Below are 19609 nucleotides of genomic sequence, written 5' to 3'. Positions count from 1 at the left end.
ACCAGGGCTGCCGACCGTACAAAAATCCCTGCTCAGTAAGGCCGCCTGTAGACGAGCGGGTCGGATCCGGCAGCGAGAATTCTCGCCGCGGGACCCGACCCGAGAGCCTGCAGAGACGAGCGCGTACTCACCCGCGCCCGGCGGCCCCGGCTGTTTCATGTGCCGGCTGCCGCGCAGACCGGAGCCGGCAGCCGGGTGAGTGCGAGCCCCGCACAAAAATAGGATATGCCGCGGTTTGTTTGTCGCGGCCAAACCGCGGCCGTCTGCATAGGAGTGTATATTGTAATGCACTCCTATGCAGGCTTTTAGTGGCGGAAATCCCGTGGGAAATCGATTTCCGCCCGTGTGCAGGCGGCCCAGGACTGTAGTCATCACTTCCCAGCTGATACTACTGCTGCTGAGCCCCTGCCGTTATCCGCCTGCACACACGCATCTCGCATTACGGTTACCAACGTGTCCGCCACAATTACTGGCCAGCCGTGATATGTAATCTGTTAGTCCAGGAGCCAGAAGGACTCCGGCTGGTGGCCGCACACCAAGTCACACTGGGGACTTCCAACCGTGTGTACGACTGGGACAACTATACGCTCGACACACTGCACAGGGCGGCCGCTCGCACCTCTCGCCCTCCAGTCCCCACCTCCTCCATGACGTAGCGGCCTCTATGGGGCCTGCACGGTCGTAGTTGTGGCGCATGCGCACACCCCAGTGACTGACGGCGGCGTTCTTTCCTCTTCCTTGGAGCGCTCTGTGGCTTCCGCTCCCGGAGTGCCCCGCGCCGCATCATGGATCATAGTGGTAAGTGGAGCGCAGCGGCCTCCCTGCTAGTCACCCGCCGCTTCTCCACGGTCCGACGTGTAACGGCGGCCGTCAGTCACGTGTGGCCTGGTTTGCGGGCGGCTGGCCTGGCGCCGGCCTGAGGCCTTGTTTGCCGCTTCTTCCTGTTGGACTTTGCGCGGTGTGTGTCCCTCCCGTCACCGCACCCTGGCGGGCACCTGGCTCCTGCCTGCCGGCGCCGCTCGCGGGCTGTCAGCCGGGCGCCTAGCTGTTTGGGTGGCACATAATACAGTGCGGCAGGGTGAGAGGGAGCGCTGGCGGCGGGCGGGTGTGAGGGGGCTGGAGGTGGCGGCTCCCCGTCCGTCTGCCAGCAGGGAGGTGACTGGTATAGGGGGGTGACCACTGTTTTGGGGTCTCCTCCACTTATGGTCCTTCTAGCCAGAACAAGAATCTCCGGACTCTGATTTGCCTGGTGGCACGGACTGATGACATCATCACCGCTCGCCGCGCTCTCTCTATACTACATGGTTATGGTAGAGGACGGCGCGGTTCACAGCTGCACATTTCTATGTGAAACACTGAAGCATTCGGCCGCTCTCACAGGCGCTGCTTTTACCGCGATTACCGTGGTGTTTTGAACGCAGCCGGGCAATGCTCCGGTTGATTTCAATGGGGTCTCACAGAGCGGCGCTCAAACATAGTGTTTTCTAACGCCATGATTTTTATATCTATTTTGGCGCATTTTCGTGCTTTTTAATGCACCTCCTCATCCATCACAATGGCGAAGTGCGTTAAAAAATGCTGTAGAGCGCAGAACCTGCATTCAAAACCAACATGCTTGTGTTGTGAGAGCGGCTGACGTGTCTAAACGATGCAAGAAGCGCGCTCCTCATTCATTGTTGACGCACGTTTAAACTGAACGGTTATCATTCCGTTTCAGACGTTTGGACAATCTTCTGAACGATAATGGTTCGGTGTAAACGCGGCGGCGCCTTGAATCTTGGTTCCGGTTACCAGTACTATTTTCCTGCTGCTCGTGTGGCGCTGTGACTCCCCTCGCAGTGTAGGTCGGGCGTCCACGGATGAGTCTTGCGCCAAACCCCTGTGGGACGGCTCTCCAGCATCCTTGCACTGCGGCTGAACACTTACGGTTTCTGTGGTAGTTTTGGTCCAGACGCATCCGCCTTTTCCTCCTTCTCTTTGGATCCCCTGTGCCTCCAGCGCCGTAGATCCAGTTCTTGCTAACCTCCTTGCATCTTCTTTCAGACAATGACTTGCAGGGGACGAACAGTATGGGGTCTCTGAGCGGATTGGACGTCAGACGGCGGATTCCAATTAAATTGATATCCAAGCAGCCGAACAAAAATAAACTGCCAGCCCGACCAATGAGGAACATGCCCAGGATCCCCTCAAAGCCCCAGCAAGGTGAAGAAGGTATAGCTTATGAAGTGGTAATGCTTAGTGCGCAGTAACAGTCCAGCTGGCCTCTGCCCAGAACATAATCCCCGTAGCTGAGAGCAGCTAGTCTGCTCTAGAGAAGTGAGAACGCCATCAACTCGCACCTGAAGAAGTGACCTCGTTAGAAGTATGCAGGTGCACAGCCATATTTTGTGACCCCGTATTCTCTAAATACTTGTACACTTTTAATTTAGGAAATAATTTTCTTCTTTCTGACCAATCCGGTTTTGAGGAAAGGGAACATGGTGGTTGTAGCCGTGGCAATGAGCGCTTTGTCAGGTAGTACCAGATTTGGGACTATGTAGGCAAACAAGCAGGTGGTTTGTGCCACCTCTTCAGAAGGTCTCGGCATTGTGTAACCACCAGGCATGTAGAAAGGGATGGCATCAATTCCTGGTCAGACATAAGGCCAGGCTCACATGGGTGTATGTTTACCACGTAATACGCAGGTTCTGTGCATCCGTGGGATTGGCAGGCAATCAATTATATTGCCTTGCGCATTTCCGGTCACATTAGCGAGTTGAAATTGTGTAATACATGCGAAAAAGAAAAAGAATCCATTTATTTTTTCTCACCCATTCTCCCCAGCTCCAAATAAAATGGGGGGGGGGGGGGGTTGGGGGGACCTGCTTACCTGTCAGGCGTCTTCTTCATTCTCCTTCTGCCTCCCGGCTCGGCGATCATGTGACCGCTGGGGTCAGGTGGCATCCAGCGGTCACATGATCGCCGAGCCGGGAGACAGAAGGGAGAATGCCGAAGACACCGGACAGGTAAGCAGGCCCTCCCACAGTGCAGGCTCCCGGCTCGGCGTTCATGTGACCGCCGGGGGTCAGGTAACACCGGCGGTCACATGATCGCCGGGCGGAATCTCTATGCATTGCATAGCGCTAATTGAGCGCTATGTAATGTGTAAAGGAGAAGGCAGGAAGGGTTAAAAACCCTTTCTGCCTTCTCCTCGGGGGTCCTCAATGAGGACCAGTGCAGAAGTGTATTTGCACCCGATGTGTCTGACGATCAGGTGCAGATCCACTCCTGCACTGCAGTGTCGGGCCTGCCCCGACATCGGAGCTGTGGAGGGAAATTATGATGTCGGGGCAGGCCCGACATTGGATTGGAAAGGGTTAACAAATAACAGGTGTACTACACATGGCAGTGTGCCTGATCGTGTGGTCATGCACAGTACAATTTCGCCGCCATACACGGCAGTACGCAGGGTCACGGTCGGCTGCACAGCTGTTAAGTGTTGCGGGATCCCCACAGCGGTTTGCGCTTACAGCCATGTGAGCCCGGCCTTTTTTGCCACTGCATAGTGAGTTTGGGTATACGGGCATCTTTAATGTGGATTGTACTATCCCTTCTCAGTTGCTGCAAAATAGTGTTAGGCTGCCTGTCAACAGGCATAGCGATATCCTGCGGCGTATCTCCACCGCGGGAGCCGCTGCCCGGGAGCAGGGGAGAGCTGACTATTCTCCACACTGAGCTTATCTGACAGATAGGCTCACCGCATAGAGTTGCAGCATGCTGAGATTTGCCACCTGTGAGCGGAGAATCACTATGATTCTTCCCTCGTGGACAGGGGGTCTACGCTTTCCATAGCAACGCTATGTAAAGCGTTGACTGCATTCCCTGCGGCCGGATTATCGCTGCAGGGAACGCAATGAAAATTCACCCGTGGACAGACAGTCTTAGTTTTTCTAAAGGTTTTATGTATATGAAGTGTTTTTCCAAAATGAGTCAAGCTGCACAAGGGATTGTCTCAGAGAGAACCCATACACTACAGTCTGCGGACAGGACTGCGTTTTGCTCTGACCGCATTGCATAAAACTGTTCTGCAACGGGGAGTAACTCTTTGCTTAAAGATCACCTTGTAGACTTGTTAGCAGAAGCAAAGGGATTCGTAGCGCAAAATCTTTAAAAATGGACTTGACTCAGTTTGGAAAAACACCCCTAAGATTACTTGTAATATGTCTGACTTTGGCTTTAGCTGTCTTCTTTCTTTCAAGAAGGCTTTGATTACAATGACGACGACAGGTATGACAACAAAGGAAGCGATCTGTTCAGCAACCAAAGAAGATTTCCTGCTCACACCTTCTGGGACTTTAAGGTACAGCGCTTCAGTGAGATATATAACAACTGCCCGTACTCACTAGTCACTATGTAGTTGTTGATCCAAGAACAACATTCAATACATTGGCATTTATAAAGATCATTCATACTAGTGGCAGATTATAAAACCTTTCCTTATACAGTTCAACTTTGACTAGTAGGCATATGTAATATGGTAGTAATGTGCAGAAAGACTCATGGTACTATTCTTGTTAGTACCTTTAACCCTTTCCAGTCCAGTGTCGGCCCTCGTCTGACATTAAGACTCCCCTGTATAACTCTGATGTTGGACGAGGGCTGACACATATTTGTAACAATATGCAGTACAGCCTTCGACATCAGAGCACTGTCCTGCTTGCTGTAAGAAACGTATCTGCCATGTCGGAGCTATGCAGCAAAATCTTAATTTCGGATGAGAGCTGACATTGGATTAGAAGGTTTAATTGCTAATAAAATCATCCTGACAGTTCATGTTTATGTACTTCTGTTGAGTAATTGCAAGGAATCCACAATGCGCTTTCACACTGAAAATAAATAAGAACTGGGGAGCGTGCTGGTGGCAGGGCAATTGGATTTGAAAGGGCTAACCCTTTGTAATCCAATTTTGGATTCAGGGTTTCCAAGGGGGGTTTCTCTTTCTGCCATTATACAATAGTGCCATCTGCTGGCTAGAGCCAGTACTACGGTATGGGACATGCTGGAGAGGCACCCGACAACACAGCAGCCAGTAACATACATTAAGAATACCCTGCTGGACGTCTTCCGACATTGGAGCAGTCAGAATTTCTTAAGATGTCAGACATTGGATTGGAAAGGGTTAATGCTTCAGAAGCTAGAATACATTTCAAGTTCTACATGTCTGTTTATACAGTTGAAGGGATTATCTTCTGGCACATGAAATGATGATTGGGCATTATCCCGATCAGTTTGCCCATGCAGCTGTTTTGGAGGCGGATGTCACAATTTGTACTTTTACTAAACAAGCCCCTTGCCTCCGTCTCCCGTTGTTGTGGCAGCGTCGGCAGTCACAGGGCCTCACAATCTTACTTTGTTTAAGTTCCGTGCAGTCACATGACGTGACCGGAGGTGAGCTGACATGAGGGGAAGGCGGCGCTCAGTGATATGTCGCAGCAGAAAACTACACATTGCAATACTCGGGAGCGCACTGGGAGATCAGGCATTTTTAGTAACAGATGTTATTTAGTAAGGTGGCCCTTTTTAAGTGACTGTCAGAATGACGTTTTTAGAAACAAATTGTCACTTAGGTTGCCCTATAGAGACCCTATGTCAATTTCTTTGTGATATTTTGTGCTTGTGAACTCCTTAATGTTTCATAGTTATTACTTCTTATCTTAGGCCACTTTCACATGTCTGAGAAAAGTGTGCGGGATTTGTGTGTTGCGAGAAGCACAAGTCTTCCGCAAATATGAACTAGATTCTTTTGAATGGAATCGTGTACATAAGCATTTTTCCCCCCCGTATCGTGGTTTCAGAGAAAATCGCAGCATGTCCTATATTTCCATGTTCCTCGGAACGCATCGTCCGTTGTTTTCAATGGGACAAGAAAATGCATCGAGTGCGATGCGAGGTTTCCCAATAAAAACACTTGCTGATCACTACTTTTCCTGAAGTGATGGGAGGAGTTCTTAAAGAAAAACTCCTTATAAGCGTGGGTAAACTGCATGTTGGCGAGCACGATATCGGCCTGAGTTTCACAGCCCCATATTGCACTCACCCATGCCTAGGAAGCCTCATGTAGATATATAATTTTTCTTCCTTTAAAGCAGGGTGTACTTTGGATTACACAACCTTTCCACATTTTTGTTTTTACAGCTTAATCTTATAGGAGAAAAGGATGATACTCCTGTTCATTTCTGTGACAAGTGTGGCCTGCCGATCAAAGTATACGGACGTATGGTAAGTGAAAAATGAGGTAGAGCGCACTTCTCTATCCTGACTACGGCATGACTGAGCTGGCTTGGGGATCTGCCATATGTGCACTCTGAAAGACTGGCATATAGTGCTTTATTTTTTTGCCAAAAAACCACTTGAGTTTAAAAAAAACACAAAAAAAACTTTTTTTTTTAACATTAAAAATCTATCAAAACTTGCAAACATATTTGGTATCACTGTATTAGTTAGTCAGTTTTGTTTAAATGCATTATTTATCTCTCACAGTGAACACTGTTAGGGATAAATACACACCACCAGACTTGTTCTTTTTAAGTCCCCTCCATCTCAAGAAAAACATTTAATAAGTGATCAAAAAGTTATATGTACCTCAAAATGGTACCACTGAGCACTACAGATCATCCAGCAAAAAAAGAGTCCTCACACAACCGCATCAATGTCAAAATAAAAAAAAATAAATAAAAGTTATGGCGATCAGAAAAGTACTTTTTAAATTTTTTTTAAAGATAAAATAAGTACAACAAGAAACTGTATAAATGTTGTATTCATGTAATCATACTGACCTACCAAGTAGTTAACCTATGAATCTTGCTGCACTGTAAATGCTGTAAACACAAGTCCCAGAAAAATGGCGCAAATGTGCTTTTTCTGTTTTACCCCAGTTATAACATACTGAAAGTCTTAAAAAAATTTCTGTTAAATGGTACTATTGAAAAATAAGTGATCCAGCAAAAACAAGCCCTCAGACAGCTATGCAAATGAAAACTATAAAGTTATAAGGTGTTTTTGTTTGTTTGTTTGAGTGGGAAGAAGAGAAAACAAAAATGAAAAATTGCCCTGCTGTCCAGGAGGTAAAGGTGTTGTTTGGGTTTGAAAGATTAACTGGGATTTGCTGTTCATTGGACTGCTGTTATGGTGTACAGAGCAGGAGGCAAATAGCCCCATACACTGTGAATGGGAACTGTGCCTTCAATACTATGCCTGGCCAATGCCCAGCATAGGGGGCTACCCACTTCCTGCTCTGTGTCTCTAGATGGCAGTGTGGCAAGCATCCAAGAGTCTTGGGCAGTGGATTCTATGATCAACTTTCGATGACCTATCTTGTGAAGAGTCTTGTGGAGGCCTGGATAAATTGTAATAAATTACTAAACTTTTGCCTTTTGCTGTTCCTGCTCCATGTCTTTCAGATACCTTGTAAACACGTCTTCTGTTATGACTGTGCCCTTTTACATGAAAAAAAAGCTGATAAACTTTGTCCAGGGTAAGTTTACTATTTTTCTGCCTCAATATTTTAAGTCTTTATTTTGTATTGTAGTGTAATATCTTCTGTACATTCCCCTCCCTTTGATTGATGTGGATAATACTTAGAAAACTATATTGAGACAAAACTATATTTAGTATAACGTTTTTGATTTTTATAGTTGTAATATTACTTTAAGTAGAGTTCCACTTTACACTTCTAATAATGATATAGACTTTCCTAAAGGTGTATTTGACATCCCCACTTATAGCCTGTAGCCTTACAATGTGCATATTATTTCCTGCTATTTTCTTTTATTTTGTGGTATAATCTCTTTCTTTCCCCTTCCCAAAAGAACACTTGTTGAAGAAAGTATTGACACCTATAAACGTGTGAGGTAGGTTGTACAAGAATAGTATTTTATTTTTTTCCCTTTTTATTTGAAGGTCTCTGCACATTTTTAATGTTGATGGAATTTGTACTAAGTATATTTTTACAAGAGCTGTACAAGAAAAGATAATTTGGAGCAGATGTACCGTATTTTTCACTTTATAAGATGCACCCCCGTTTTAGAGGGGGAAAATAGGGGAAAAATATTTTGAACTTGCCCAGGGACAATGCAGGGGATAGTGCCGGGCGAAGGAGCAGCAGAGGTCTGGAATAACGAAAGTTCAGTCACAGCGGTGCTTGTTTGGCAAGCAGAAGGGAAGAAGCTGATTGGTGGAGGCGGGTAAGCAGCAGCAATTCCTGACGGTGTTCGCCACCAATCAGCGGTACATATGGGTGGCAGTGGGGAGGAGAGAGAACGGGTAACTGATCGCAAGTTTGTTTGCTCGATCACACAAACAAATGGTGATACGGCAAATTTTGGCACGTTTGCTTTATAAGACGCAGCAACTTTCCCCCTCCACTTTGCGGGGAAGAAACGTGCGTCTTATAAAGCGAAAAATACGGTATTTGATAGTCTGTTAAGATAGAAACTGAGGCAATCTTCCTGGGTGTCTCAGCAAAGTCTGACAAATATATAATAGTATATATCACGTCGTTCTTGTATAAATTGTATAAGTACCAGTGTTTCTACTGTGTGCCATCAATCCAGTAGAGTCCTATACTGAAAATAAAGTGGTCTTGGCAATAACCTCCAGGTGAAGCGTATCCACCCCTGCTACATACACGCAGACCATTACTTTCCCTTCTATTCTATCAGTGACGGTCTGTTACATAAATAAACTTTTTCTTGTACATCATCTTAATATGATCAAATATCACCAGCTTGTTTTTTCATGATGGTGCTTTCTAAATTAAAGATACTAATCAATTGAAAAGTGTGGAAAAATACTGATGTGAAGGCCCAACACTGTAAGCTACTAGAAGATTAAGGTCCAATATGTGACAGTGAATGCGCTTTTTTTATTTCACAAAATAAAAACCAGCAATTGAAAACGCGTTTCGGGGACGAGCCCCTTAGTCAATTTGGCTGGATTGAACACGACAGGATGCCTGGGGGTGACACAATCCCAAAGGTTTTTTGGATGTGCCAGAGGTCCTGTATGTGGCAAGGAGACAAGGAAGAAAGAAGTGCTTCAGCATGATGTGCCTTCACACCAGTATTTTTCTCATTCTTTTTTCGCTATACTCACGCCCACCTTGGTGGAGCATTATCTGGTTGGCGGCACCTCCATCATTGGAAACACTTCATACTCCAGAACTATTTCACCACTCTCACTGGGTCTTGCTCCACCCTCCTTTTTCATCTTTTACTCACTAATCAATTGAGACACTTTTTCTTACAGCTTTGTTTGATCCTACTTATAGGAAACCTAGTAATAAATCTTAAAACAGAAAAAGCGAAATTTCAGTGCAATGGTATAAGGTTACTATGCTTGGTGTGGTACTGGTGTATCTTGTCTCCACCGGAAGAATAGGTGGAGACATGGGATAGCCTGGTTGAGTTGTAGGCGAGGGCTTGGTGACACCCACAACAGCGCTCCCATATCCCTTGCCGAAGATGCTGCTGTCAGTATCTCGCCTCCCATCTGCCATGCCGACCCCGCGTCACCCCACTGGTGTGAGTCTCCCATGCCTATCCTGCTGCCTGTGCTCTCTGGGCCTCTGACTGTCACCTGCCATCTGCTGTCTATCGGCTCCCTCTGCCCTGGCTTCCCTGCTCGCATCTCCACTGTCACTTTGCTCCTCCACCCCCAATCCCCTCGCCATCCTCCGCTCACGGCCCCACTGTCGCTGTGCCATGTGACGGACCTACACTCCCCCTGGCGCTGTCCTCCCCTTTGCTTGTAGCTGCGCTGTCAGTGTCCTTCCCGGCCGCTGTCTGTCTCCTCGCCAGGTGCCTGTGCTCCCTCACTCTCCTCCTACGCTCTGTACTTCAGCTGTCGCCCACTGTCGGTCTCCTCTCCGGCAACTGCGCTAAGACAGAGAGTGGGACCACCTTCTTTTGGGTCGCTGGGACTGCATGCTATAATGCAGGGTACACACTTACAGCTGGGGGCATTGCGGGGAAGTCGCTTGAAGCTGAGACAGGAGGGTATCACACAGCCCAGCCAATCAGCAGCTGTGAGCGTACCCTATACCTCCCACAGAACAATACCAGGTCTCCACCCATTTTTGCGATGGAGAAAAGATGCACCAATACCGTTGGGTGTCCATTTTAAGGATTTTAATTATTGGCCTGTCAAAAACATTATTGCTTGATGTTTTTAGATTGTGTCCATTAACAGATTATGGGGAAGATTTAGCAAACCATTTATGCCAGAAACTGGTGCATTATAATAACTTTGGTGGATGTTATGTTCTGCAGCAAAATGTGCAACTTTGACCCTTTTTTGGCACTTTTGAAAAGAAACTGAAGTTACAGTGGAAATGTAAGCCAGCCGAAGTTGGCATAGATTCCCATTCAGATTCACAGGGAGCCAGAGATGTGCCTCATTTGTTTAGAGACATGCACACCTTTACTCTACCCCCCCCCCCCCCCTGTTTATTAAGACTAGCGAAGCACCAGTCTTAATAAATGTGCTCCTATGTGTTTAGTGTCACTGTAACTTTACCCTCCAGCTTTCTTAGATTAGTAACTGTCCCCAGGCATCAAACTGATTACTGGCAACTGTACTACCCAGTATGCTACTTGGTCTTTCGATGGCCAATGTAAAACTATTTGAGACAATGATGTTATAGTGACACCTTAAGGAGACTTTTTTCACCATGAAGAGCATTGCAGAATTACTGTTGTGTGGATAGCTGATGAGACAGATTGCACAGTGTATTTATATACAATACAATGGAGGGCAAGGGTTATTTGCTGGCTTGCTGCGATGGAGTGAAAATACGTTCAGAGAAAAGTATGACAGCCCGGTAAGTATAAATATGACACCCTCTAACTCAGCGGTACCTACCCTATAAGCACCATAACTTAGTTTATAGTGCTTATAGGAGGTGGCAGGTTCCCTATAGGCCTAGGGCTACATGTAAAGTGTTGGTGAGCTTTGCTTTCATGATGGGCCAAAAATAGTAAAAGTGGCAGCATAGATGGTAGACTTCCAATAAAATAAGTTCTTTATTTCTCCATGTTCATTAAAAAAAGAAAAAGAAAGCTACATTTCGGCCAGCAGTGGCCTTTTTCAAGCTTGAAAAAGTCCAATGCTGGCTGAAACGTTGCTTGCTTTTAAAAAAAAAAAAAACATTAAAAAAAAAGCATGGAGAAATAAAGAATTTATTCATTGGAAGTCTACCATCTAAGCTGCCACTTCGTTTTACTATTTTTGGACTGTCTGTGGCGTCTACAGGTTCAGGCTCTATTTGTGGCTTGCATTCCCTCACCTTGAGAAGGTATAATTGGGTGCTGCTGGTTACCAGTTGCACACCAGTGTTTTCATGATGGGTGACTTTGCGAGCATTGCAAAAATGACAGCCCAATTGCAGCAATGCTGTGATCTATTTTTTTTGCCCCTTACATATCACAGTCAACTAATTCTTCCTGTGTAGCTCTAGCCTAAAATATCTTAATTGACCTGGTAACCTCTCCTGTATGGAATTTTAAAGCTAAAAAAAGTGTGTTTTCATTAATACTGTGAACATGAGTGAAAGTAGTGTATTGGCTACACACCAGCAAGCAGACTCTTTACTTTAGATGCTGCCTATTTGACATGAGAAGAAAGTAAACCATGAAACTTATATAAAGCCCATGTTGTATTAAAGTGAATCTGTCACCAGGACTACTGAGCACTCCCTTGATCTCTCATTTGAGGTACCATCTGTACAGCATGGTTTCCTAAATTAACCCCTTGAGTGGCGGGTTTCCTACCACCCTGTCGTGCCCACCAGGGCAGGTTTTTTAAAATGGTCTAATCATTGAATTTCAACTAGTTTTGCAGTTGCGTCTCAAATGCCATAACTTTTTCATTTTTCCATTGACATGGCCATATGAGGGCTTGTTTTTTGCGGGACAAGTTGTGATTTTTTAAACAGGGGGGAGGAAAAAAAGAAATGGGGAAAAAAGAAAAAAAGGGGCCATGTCATTAAGGGGTTAAATAATGTATTAACTTCCTTCTCTGGGTCATTACGACGCATGGATACCACATGTGTGATTGTATTTTTGATTTTTTACAAAGTAAAGGGAGACAAGTGTTTTTTTTATTTTTTTAAGAATTTTTTAACTTTTTTTTTTTTTTTTTTTTTTAATTTTTTTTTTTTTTTTTTGTCCCTTTAGGGGACTTCCACAGGGACCCATCAGGACCCCTGATCACATTCCGTGGGTCCGATGGTGATAGCCCTTTACATGCTGCAGTGACAGCCCTTTACATGCTGCAGTCACATAGACGGCAGCATGTAAAGGGTTAACACAGCAGAGATCGGAGGTTTTCTCTGATCTCTGCTGTAAGAGCTAGTACCTAGCTGTCCTCTGACAGCTAACAACCAGCTCTCCCTGCCACAGAGACCATCGGCTTGCTTCTGACAAGCCGATGGTCTCTATGGCAACTTGTAAACAAAGCAGGACATTGCCGACATGTCGGCAATATCTTCTGCTGGTTTTTCAAAGCCCTTGCACTGCTCTGTGTGGGTCTGTGCAGGCAGAGCACAATGTCACAGCTTGTGGCATTGTGCTCTGCAGCTCCCATAGTAATACATAGCCCGGAAATCTTCCGGGCTATGTTGCTATGAGCAGTGGAGCTCGTCCCCGGAAATTTTCCGGGCGTGCCACTCAAGGGGTTAAAGGGGATAGTCTTGGTAACAGACTTTATAAACTTTTTAAGGAAGGATTCTTCTTTATGGGATATTACAGTTGAAGGGGGTTGGCCAGCTGTAAACTATTGATGGTCTAGCCCCAGGATAGGCCATCAATAGTAGATCATACGGTGCGCCAGGTGGCAGACATCCGATCTGCTGTTTTCTGGGCTGGTGTACTCATTTTCACACTGCAGTGGTCATGCTTGGTATAGTTCCCATTCGCTTCAATGCCTGTAATACCAAACTTGGCCACTGCAGTAAGAATAGAGCTGTCTGCTTCCTGCAGGAATCGTCTGTGTCCAGACACACCAGGCCAGGAAACAGCTTTTTGGTGATGGCGCTATGCAATAGACCTCGCCAATCTACAATCGATGATGTATCCTGAGAATAGATCCATCAATAGTTTACAACTGGACGACCCATTTTGAGTTCTGTAATTCCTCTTTAGAATTGTAACTAATATAACAGTATTGTTGGAGAACTGGCAATCTGTCAACTAGATTCTAAAATAAGATGTTGTGTTTTTTTTCAGCTGTAATGATCCAGTTCAGAGAATCGAGCAGTGTTTACGGGGGTCACTCTTCATGTGCAGTATTGTGCAAGGATGCAAGAGAACGTATCTGTCCCAGAGAGACTTGCAGGCGCATATTAATCATCGGCATATGAGAGCAGCTAAGCCAGCCACTCGGCCTCCGCCTGAACCAATCCATCCTCCTATGGCTCCGCCACCTGCTGATTTGGCTGATCGTTTCATAATGCCCCCAGACAAGCACCTTTTGAGTCACATGCCACCAAAGCAGCACATACTGATGCCCCCGCCCCCTATTCAACATGTACCTCATGAGCATTTTAATCAGCAACATGAAGATATGCGTGCTTCTCCTGCTGAAATGTCCATGGCTCCACCACCACCTCGCACTGTTCCTCAAGATGCTTTCAGAATCAATACTAGAACACACAGCAACTTAATAACAGTACCTATACAAGATGATTCCGGTTCTGGGGCTCGGGAAGCTCCTCAAGCACCTGGTCCATCTCTTCACCACCCTGAGTATCCTGGTCAGCCTGTAGTAACTCATCCTCATCATATTATGCCTCCACAGCAACATTATGCTCCACCCCCTCCTCCACCACCCCCGATAAGTCATCCAATGCAACACCCACCTCAAGGAGCTGGTACACCCCACATGGTGTACAGCCAAGGACCCCCACCACCTTTGACAACTGCTCCGCCACCAATTACCCCTCCACCTGGACATATAATTGCTCAAATGCCACCCTATATGAATCATCCTCCTCCAGGACCTCCACCACCACAACACGGTGGTCCACCTGTAAATGCCCCCCCTCCACATCATTATAATCCTAACTCTTTACCACAATTTAATGAAGAGCAAGGAACTCTTAGCCCACCATTTACACAACCTGGGGGAATAAGCCCAGGAATTTGGCCTGCACCAAGGGGACCTCCACCACCTCCACGGATGCAGGGTCCTCCAAACCAAGCCCCTATTCCTGGGCCTCATCACCCTGATCAGGCTAGATACAGACCATATTATCAATGATTTCTTTTCAATGCCTTCTAAATTTTATTTTAACACTTTTTGAACTTGCATTACTGTTTATAGACTGTACTCTTTTGGGTTCTGGTGTGTGCATACAGGTTTACTCCTTAATCACTACCCTTTAACCAGCAGCATCATTATGTAATCATGTAAACACAATATAGAGTGACTTGTGTCCCCCGAATGCATAGCACTAACAGTTTTAAGTCTTTACCACTTTGCTTTTTTTTTTCTGTTGCAGCACATTTTTAGGTACCTGTTGTGATGGTTATATAAAACTGTTCAAAATGGATGTATATTTAGATGTATCTCTCGCCCTTTAAATGGCATCCGTTATAATGCAGTAACAACTGCTTTGCTGTAGTCTGGTACTCTTACCAGTGGTTAAATAAATATGCTTTGCTAGTACTATTAGACATTACTGTTCATTTTATGTTGTGCAGTAACTCTATCTTGTGCATATTGCAGTGAAGACAACCCGGCTGTCCACTAGGGGGCTAACTTTATGCAGTGTAGGGAAAGAAAATACATTCTAACTGGGCCATACTATTAATTGTAGCCTCTAATTAAAATGGTGAAAAAAACCCCACTCTTATAGATGAACAGACATATAAATCTGGGCATATAACTGATTAAGCATGTGCATCCCTTGTTTGCAAATGATTCACCCTGTGCAGTAAGCTGCTATATTGGACAGTTGAAGCAATAGTTTGGGGAGTATCTCTAAGGCTGCTTATGGAGTAGCATCACTAATGTTATCCAGCCCGATCTTTCTTTAGAAGAGGGAGTAATCCAAATGTACCATGCAGGATACATCAAAGTCTTTGTACTAGGCCTGTAGGTGCCATCAGCATTTCATCAATGTATTATATACCCAGGTTGCTATGATCTTTCAGTGTATCTCAACAAACTATATATTGAATATAAGAGGCTCTATAAAACAAGATGCACTACTGGCTGCATCATAGATTACAGGCATCATTTAAAGGGGCACTAAGTTTTCAGACAACTTGTGCTCATCTACTAGCTTGTGATGGTCTAATTTCTGTAATGCACTTGCATTAGAAAATTGTGTCTTTACCCCTGTAAATAACGTTTGAAGTGACGCGACTAGGGTTTTCCTTCCATCTTCACTGCAATCCACTGTTGGGTACAGAGCTTCCTGAAGGCCCATTTACACGTAACAATTATAGTTCAAAATTTGTTTAAAAAAGCAGATTTACAAAAATTACTCAGTGTGAATGCGAAAAAAAATCGCTCACTTGTTAGCGGTCGTTAAGATGACTATTTAGTGGGCTTAAAAAACCATGTTAGCTCGCTGGCTTGTGGTTCCATGTAAATGCTTCCTGCGTAGCACTTCCCATAGGTGAAGCAAGAAGCCCGCGAGCCAGCGGTAAGTCTTTCTGGTTGAATGCTCTACACAAACATTTACTACCTTAGTAGTGACATCAGTGCTTGTGTAGTCGTTTAAAAGACTCTTGGCCTGTGTAAAAGGGCCTTTAGTTAGAAGATGGATGTCTCCACAGCAACAGGGGAAGGGGCTGTCTTCACAGGTGGCTCCACCCCTACCACACTTACAGGCTGACAGATCTGCAGCCATTGTGATAAGGATCTCCACAGTCTCTGCGTCTCCTGCTGTCATAGCTTGTGTATATGTGCAGACATCACACGCAAACATAGTGGGTTTGCTAACCATTTGGCCATAATGTCTGTAAAATGCCTGATCACGCTGGGAAAGTGGACGGGTGGGTATACAGATACTGGCTTCCCGCTGAGTAGACCAGAGACAATCAGGACATGAATGCTAGGCTTGCTACACATCGCCTTACTGGAAGTGGATTGCAAGCAGCAAAACAGAAAAATAGGAAAAACCACTTGAAAATCAGAACTTATGAACATACAATGGTGCAAATAAGAGGATAAGAAGAATCTGTATTTTAGAAAACTCTGATACACATTAAAGATTGGATTACGCTTCCTTGTAAAGTGCTCAGATTCAATGACAACATTGAGAATTATGCAGTTCCCCTATAAAAATTTTCAAATTCTAATGTGAAGCTGCAAAAGACTTGTGCTATGGTCATACTTGTGATGTTACAGATTCAATCACATCTAACGGAAAGAATAGCGCCGCACTATTGAAGCGGAACCTGAGGAACAGCAGTTTAAAGCCCCATTTACACTAAAAGATAATTGCTCACCGAATGACTGTTTTGAGCGATCATAACCATTAAAGGGGTTGTCTTGCGAAAGCAAGTGGGGTTAAGCACTTCTGTATGGCCATATTAATGCACTTTGTAATATACATCGTGCATTAAATATGAGCCATACAGAAGTTATTCACTTACCTTCCCTGCGCTCGCGTCCCCCGTCTCCATTGCTCCATCTAACTTCAGCGTCTAATCGCCCGATTAGACGCGCTTGCGCAGAAGGGTCTTCTGCCTTCGGGTCTGTCCGGCAGCAGCGGCGTTCTGGCCCCGCCCTTCTACGCGTCATCGTGTAGCTCCGCCCCGTCACGTGTGCCTATTCCAGCCTCCTGATTGGCTGGAATCGGCACACGTGATGGGGCGGAGCTACGCGATGACGCGTAGAAGGGGGACAGAGCCAGAACGCCGCTGCTGCCGGACAGACCCGAAGGCAGAAGACCCTTCTGCGCAAGCGCGTCTAATCGGGCGATTAGGCGCTGAAGTTAGACGGAGCCATGGAGATGGGGACGCCAGCGCAGGGAAGGTAAGTGAATAACTTCTGTATGGCTCATATTTAATGCATGATGTATATTACAAAGTGCATTAATATGGCCATACAGAAGTGCTTAACCCCACTTGCTTTCACGAGACAACCCCTTTAAGCTGCAGTAAGGGCTTAACCCCTTAAAGATGTGATTTGGGGGGAATTTTAATCTCCACTATTCAAAATCCATAACCTTTTATTTTTTTTTTTTGGTTTTGTTTTTCCGTCAGTATCGCCATATGAGGCTTTTTTTTTTTTTTTTTTTTAATTGGTGCTATTTTTGGGAACGTATTATAAAACATTTTTTTCTGTAGGGTAGGCAGAGAAATAATCAATGCTGCCATTCTTCAGTGTTAATCATGCAGGATAAATGACATGATTCATTTTTTTTCCTGCAAGCTGGTACAATTATGAGGATCCCAAAATTATTAGGTTTTTCCACTTTTGCAGATTTTTTTTTTTTATTTTATTGGGGGTGGGGGGTGGGGGGGGGGGGGGGATTTTTATCATTGCATTTGAAGTTCCATAACATTTATTCTTCAATAAAAATAATGCCAGAAATGCACTTTTTCAGTTACCCTGTCTCCCAGAAAAAACACAATCAAAAGCGATCAAAAAGTCGCAGTATTCCAAATTGGTACTAACGTAAACCACAGGACATCCCGAAAAAAATAAACCCTCGCACAACTACATTGACGGAAAAATAAAGTTATTGTGTGCAGAAGATTGTGGCAGAAAAAAATTAAATGTTTTTGAAAAAAAAGGGGGGGGGGGGAAACACGAAAATGGAAAAAGAAAAAGGGGCCGCGTCATTAAGGGGTTAATACATTTTTTTTTAATGCCCCTGTAGGTCCCTTGAACCATAAAAGCTGTGATCACTCTGATAATGCATTGAAGTACTTCTGTATGCATGCAGAATGACTGCTCTCTCCATGTACACAAATCATATCGATTTCCTAGGATCCTAAATTTTGGGCTCTTATTGGTTAACTATATCTTTGTTACTACTGGAACTAAAAGGACAGAATGCCCGAAGTGCAGTGATATATTTCCATTAAAACCAGGAACAGATTACAGCCATGCTGTATGTACTGTATTTCATTCCCTAAATTAATAATGTGCATTTTTACACAAACAAATGAATTACAGGCTCTGGAGAGCAATTAACTCCTACAGGTCTGTACACTTTATGTAAACAGGTTCAACAGATATGGAAGGGGGGGAACCATTTTATTTGGAACACAAACTGTTATACTGACTCGCCATGGGGCTAAAGGTCCTCTTAGAGGCCGAGCTGTCGGGTACACGAGGGATGCTCGCTCCTTTCCTCTTATACTGGAGTGAGCATCGCTCGGAGCGGGCCGGGGAGCGTTCGTTTTCCAATCGCCTTCATTCACAGTAAGTAGACAGCCGTTAAGAAGTGACCGACTTCTGTTTACACTGAACGGCTCGTCATTCAGTTTTTTGCATACAGAAGCCAAATGACTGACCTCTCCTTGTTGAGTGGCCTCCATGCATTTACCCAGGACGATTATCGTTCAGAAATTTCTGCAGGAACTTGAAAGATTCTGAACGTAATCGTCTTGTGTAAAAGGGCCATTACTAAATCTATGATCTTAGACAAATACTTGCAAGCATTTTCGCTACCCAAATGCACGAACTAGATGGCTAGTTTACCTTTAAAGGGGTGGTCTCGCGAAACCAAGTGGGGTTATACACTTCTGTATGGCCATATTAATGCACTTTGTAATGTACATTGTGCATTAAATATGAGCCATACAGAAGTTATTCCACTTACCTGCTCCGTTGCTAGCGTCCTCGTCTCCATGGTTCCGTCTAAATTCGCTGGCAGCTTGCTTTTTTAGACGCGCTTGCGCAGTCCGGTCTTCTCCATTCAGCACGAGCCGCTTCAGTGTGCTCCCCGCTACAGCTCTTCTGCGCATGCGCAGACGAGCTGTCACTGCTCGGGAGCGCGCTGAAGCGGCCATTCTGCACCATCCTCTGTTAGAGGAAGGTGCAGAAACTGGAGCTGCCCAGCGGAGAAGACCAGCCCAGCCCAGCCCAGCAGCCTCCCAGGTAAGTGATGGGTCGGGGGGGGCTGCCGCTGCGCCGGGGGAGCTAGCGCTAGGCCGGGGGGGCTGTCGCTGCGATGGGGGGGGCTGTCGCTAGGCCGGGGGGGCTGTCGCTGCGCCGGGGGGGCTGTCGCTAGGCCGGGGGGGCTGTCGCTGCGCCGGGGGAGCTAGCGCTAGGCCGGGGGGGCTGTCGCTAGGCCGGGGGGGCTGTCGCTAGGCCGGGGGAGCTAGCGCTAGGCCGGGGGGGCTGTCGCTGCGCCGGGGGAGCTAGCGCTAGGCCGGGGGGGCTGTCGCTGCGATGGGGGGGGCTGTCGCTGCGCCGGGGGAGCTAGCGCTGGGGAGCCGGGGGCTAGCGCCGGTTACCTGCTGTCTGGTCGGCGGCTGCGGGGCGTCTGGTCGGCGGCTGCGATGCGTCCGGTTGCCATGGAGACACAGCTGGCGGCGTCTCGGGAGCGCGCACGTCGGGCTGCAGCGAGCGACTGGGAAAGAGCCGGCGGCCATCTTGAGGAAAC

General features: G+C 46.0%; 1 protein-coding gene across 4 annotated transcripts; it reads left to right on the top strand.

The window, feature by feature from the left end:
* The first annotated feature begins 677 nt into the window (after window positions 1-677).
* Window positions 678-14703, top strand: CBLL1 (Cbl proto-oncogene like 1). 4 transcript variants are annotated; one of them, XM_066591924.1, is made up of 7 exons: window positions 678-798; window positions 2044-2202; window positions 4242-4339; window positions 6175-6258; window positions 7440-7513; window positions 7848-7889; window positions 13263-14703. In XM_066591924.1, exons 1-7 carry the CDS (start codon window positions 786-788, stop codon window positions 14293-14295), a joined length of 1503 nt encoding a protein of 500 aa, XP_066448021.1. In that variant the 5' UTR covers window positions 678-785; the 3' UTR covers window positions 14296-14703. The 4 variants fall into 4 exon arrangements, with proteins under 4 accessions (XP_066448021.1, XP_066448020.1, XP_066448019.1 ...); XM_066591923.1 differs by having other exon boundaries at window positions 4239-4339; XM_066591922.1 differs by having other exon boundaries at window positions 2044-2211.
* The last annotated feature ends 4906 nt before the right edge of the window (window positions 14704-19609 follow it).

The sequence above is a fragment of the Eleutherodactylus coqui genome, chromosome 2 (genome assembly GCF_035609145.1).
Source record: "Eleutherodactylus coqui strain aEleCoq1 chromosome 2, aEleCoq1.hap1, whole genome shotgun sequence".
Classification (NCBI taxonomy): domain Eukaryota; kingdom Metazoa; phylum Chordata; class Amphibia; order Anura; family Eleutherodactylidae; genus Eleutherodactylus; species Eleutherodactylus coqui.
This window is presented reverse-complemented; position numbering and strand designations above follow the sequence as displayed.

Excerpts from the sequence above, each read along its gene's own strand:
- CBLL1 (XM_066591921.1), top strand. Across the intron at positions 4,340-6,174 it reads ACACCTTCTGGGACTTTAAG|CTTAATCTTATAGGAGAAAA; the intron begins GTACAGCGCTTC and ends TTGTTTTTACAG. Across the intron at positions 7,890-13,262 it reads GACACCTATAAACGTGTGAG|CTGTAATGATCCAGTTCAGA; the intron begins GTAGGTTGTACA and ends GTTTTTTTTCAG.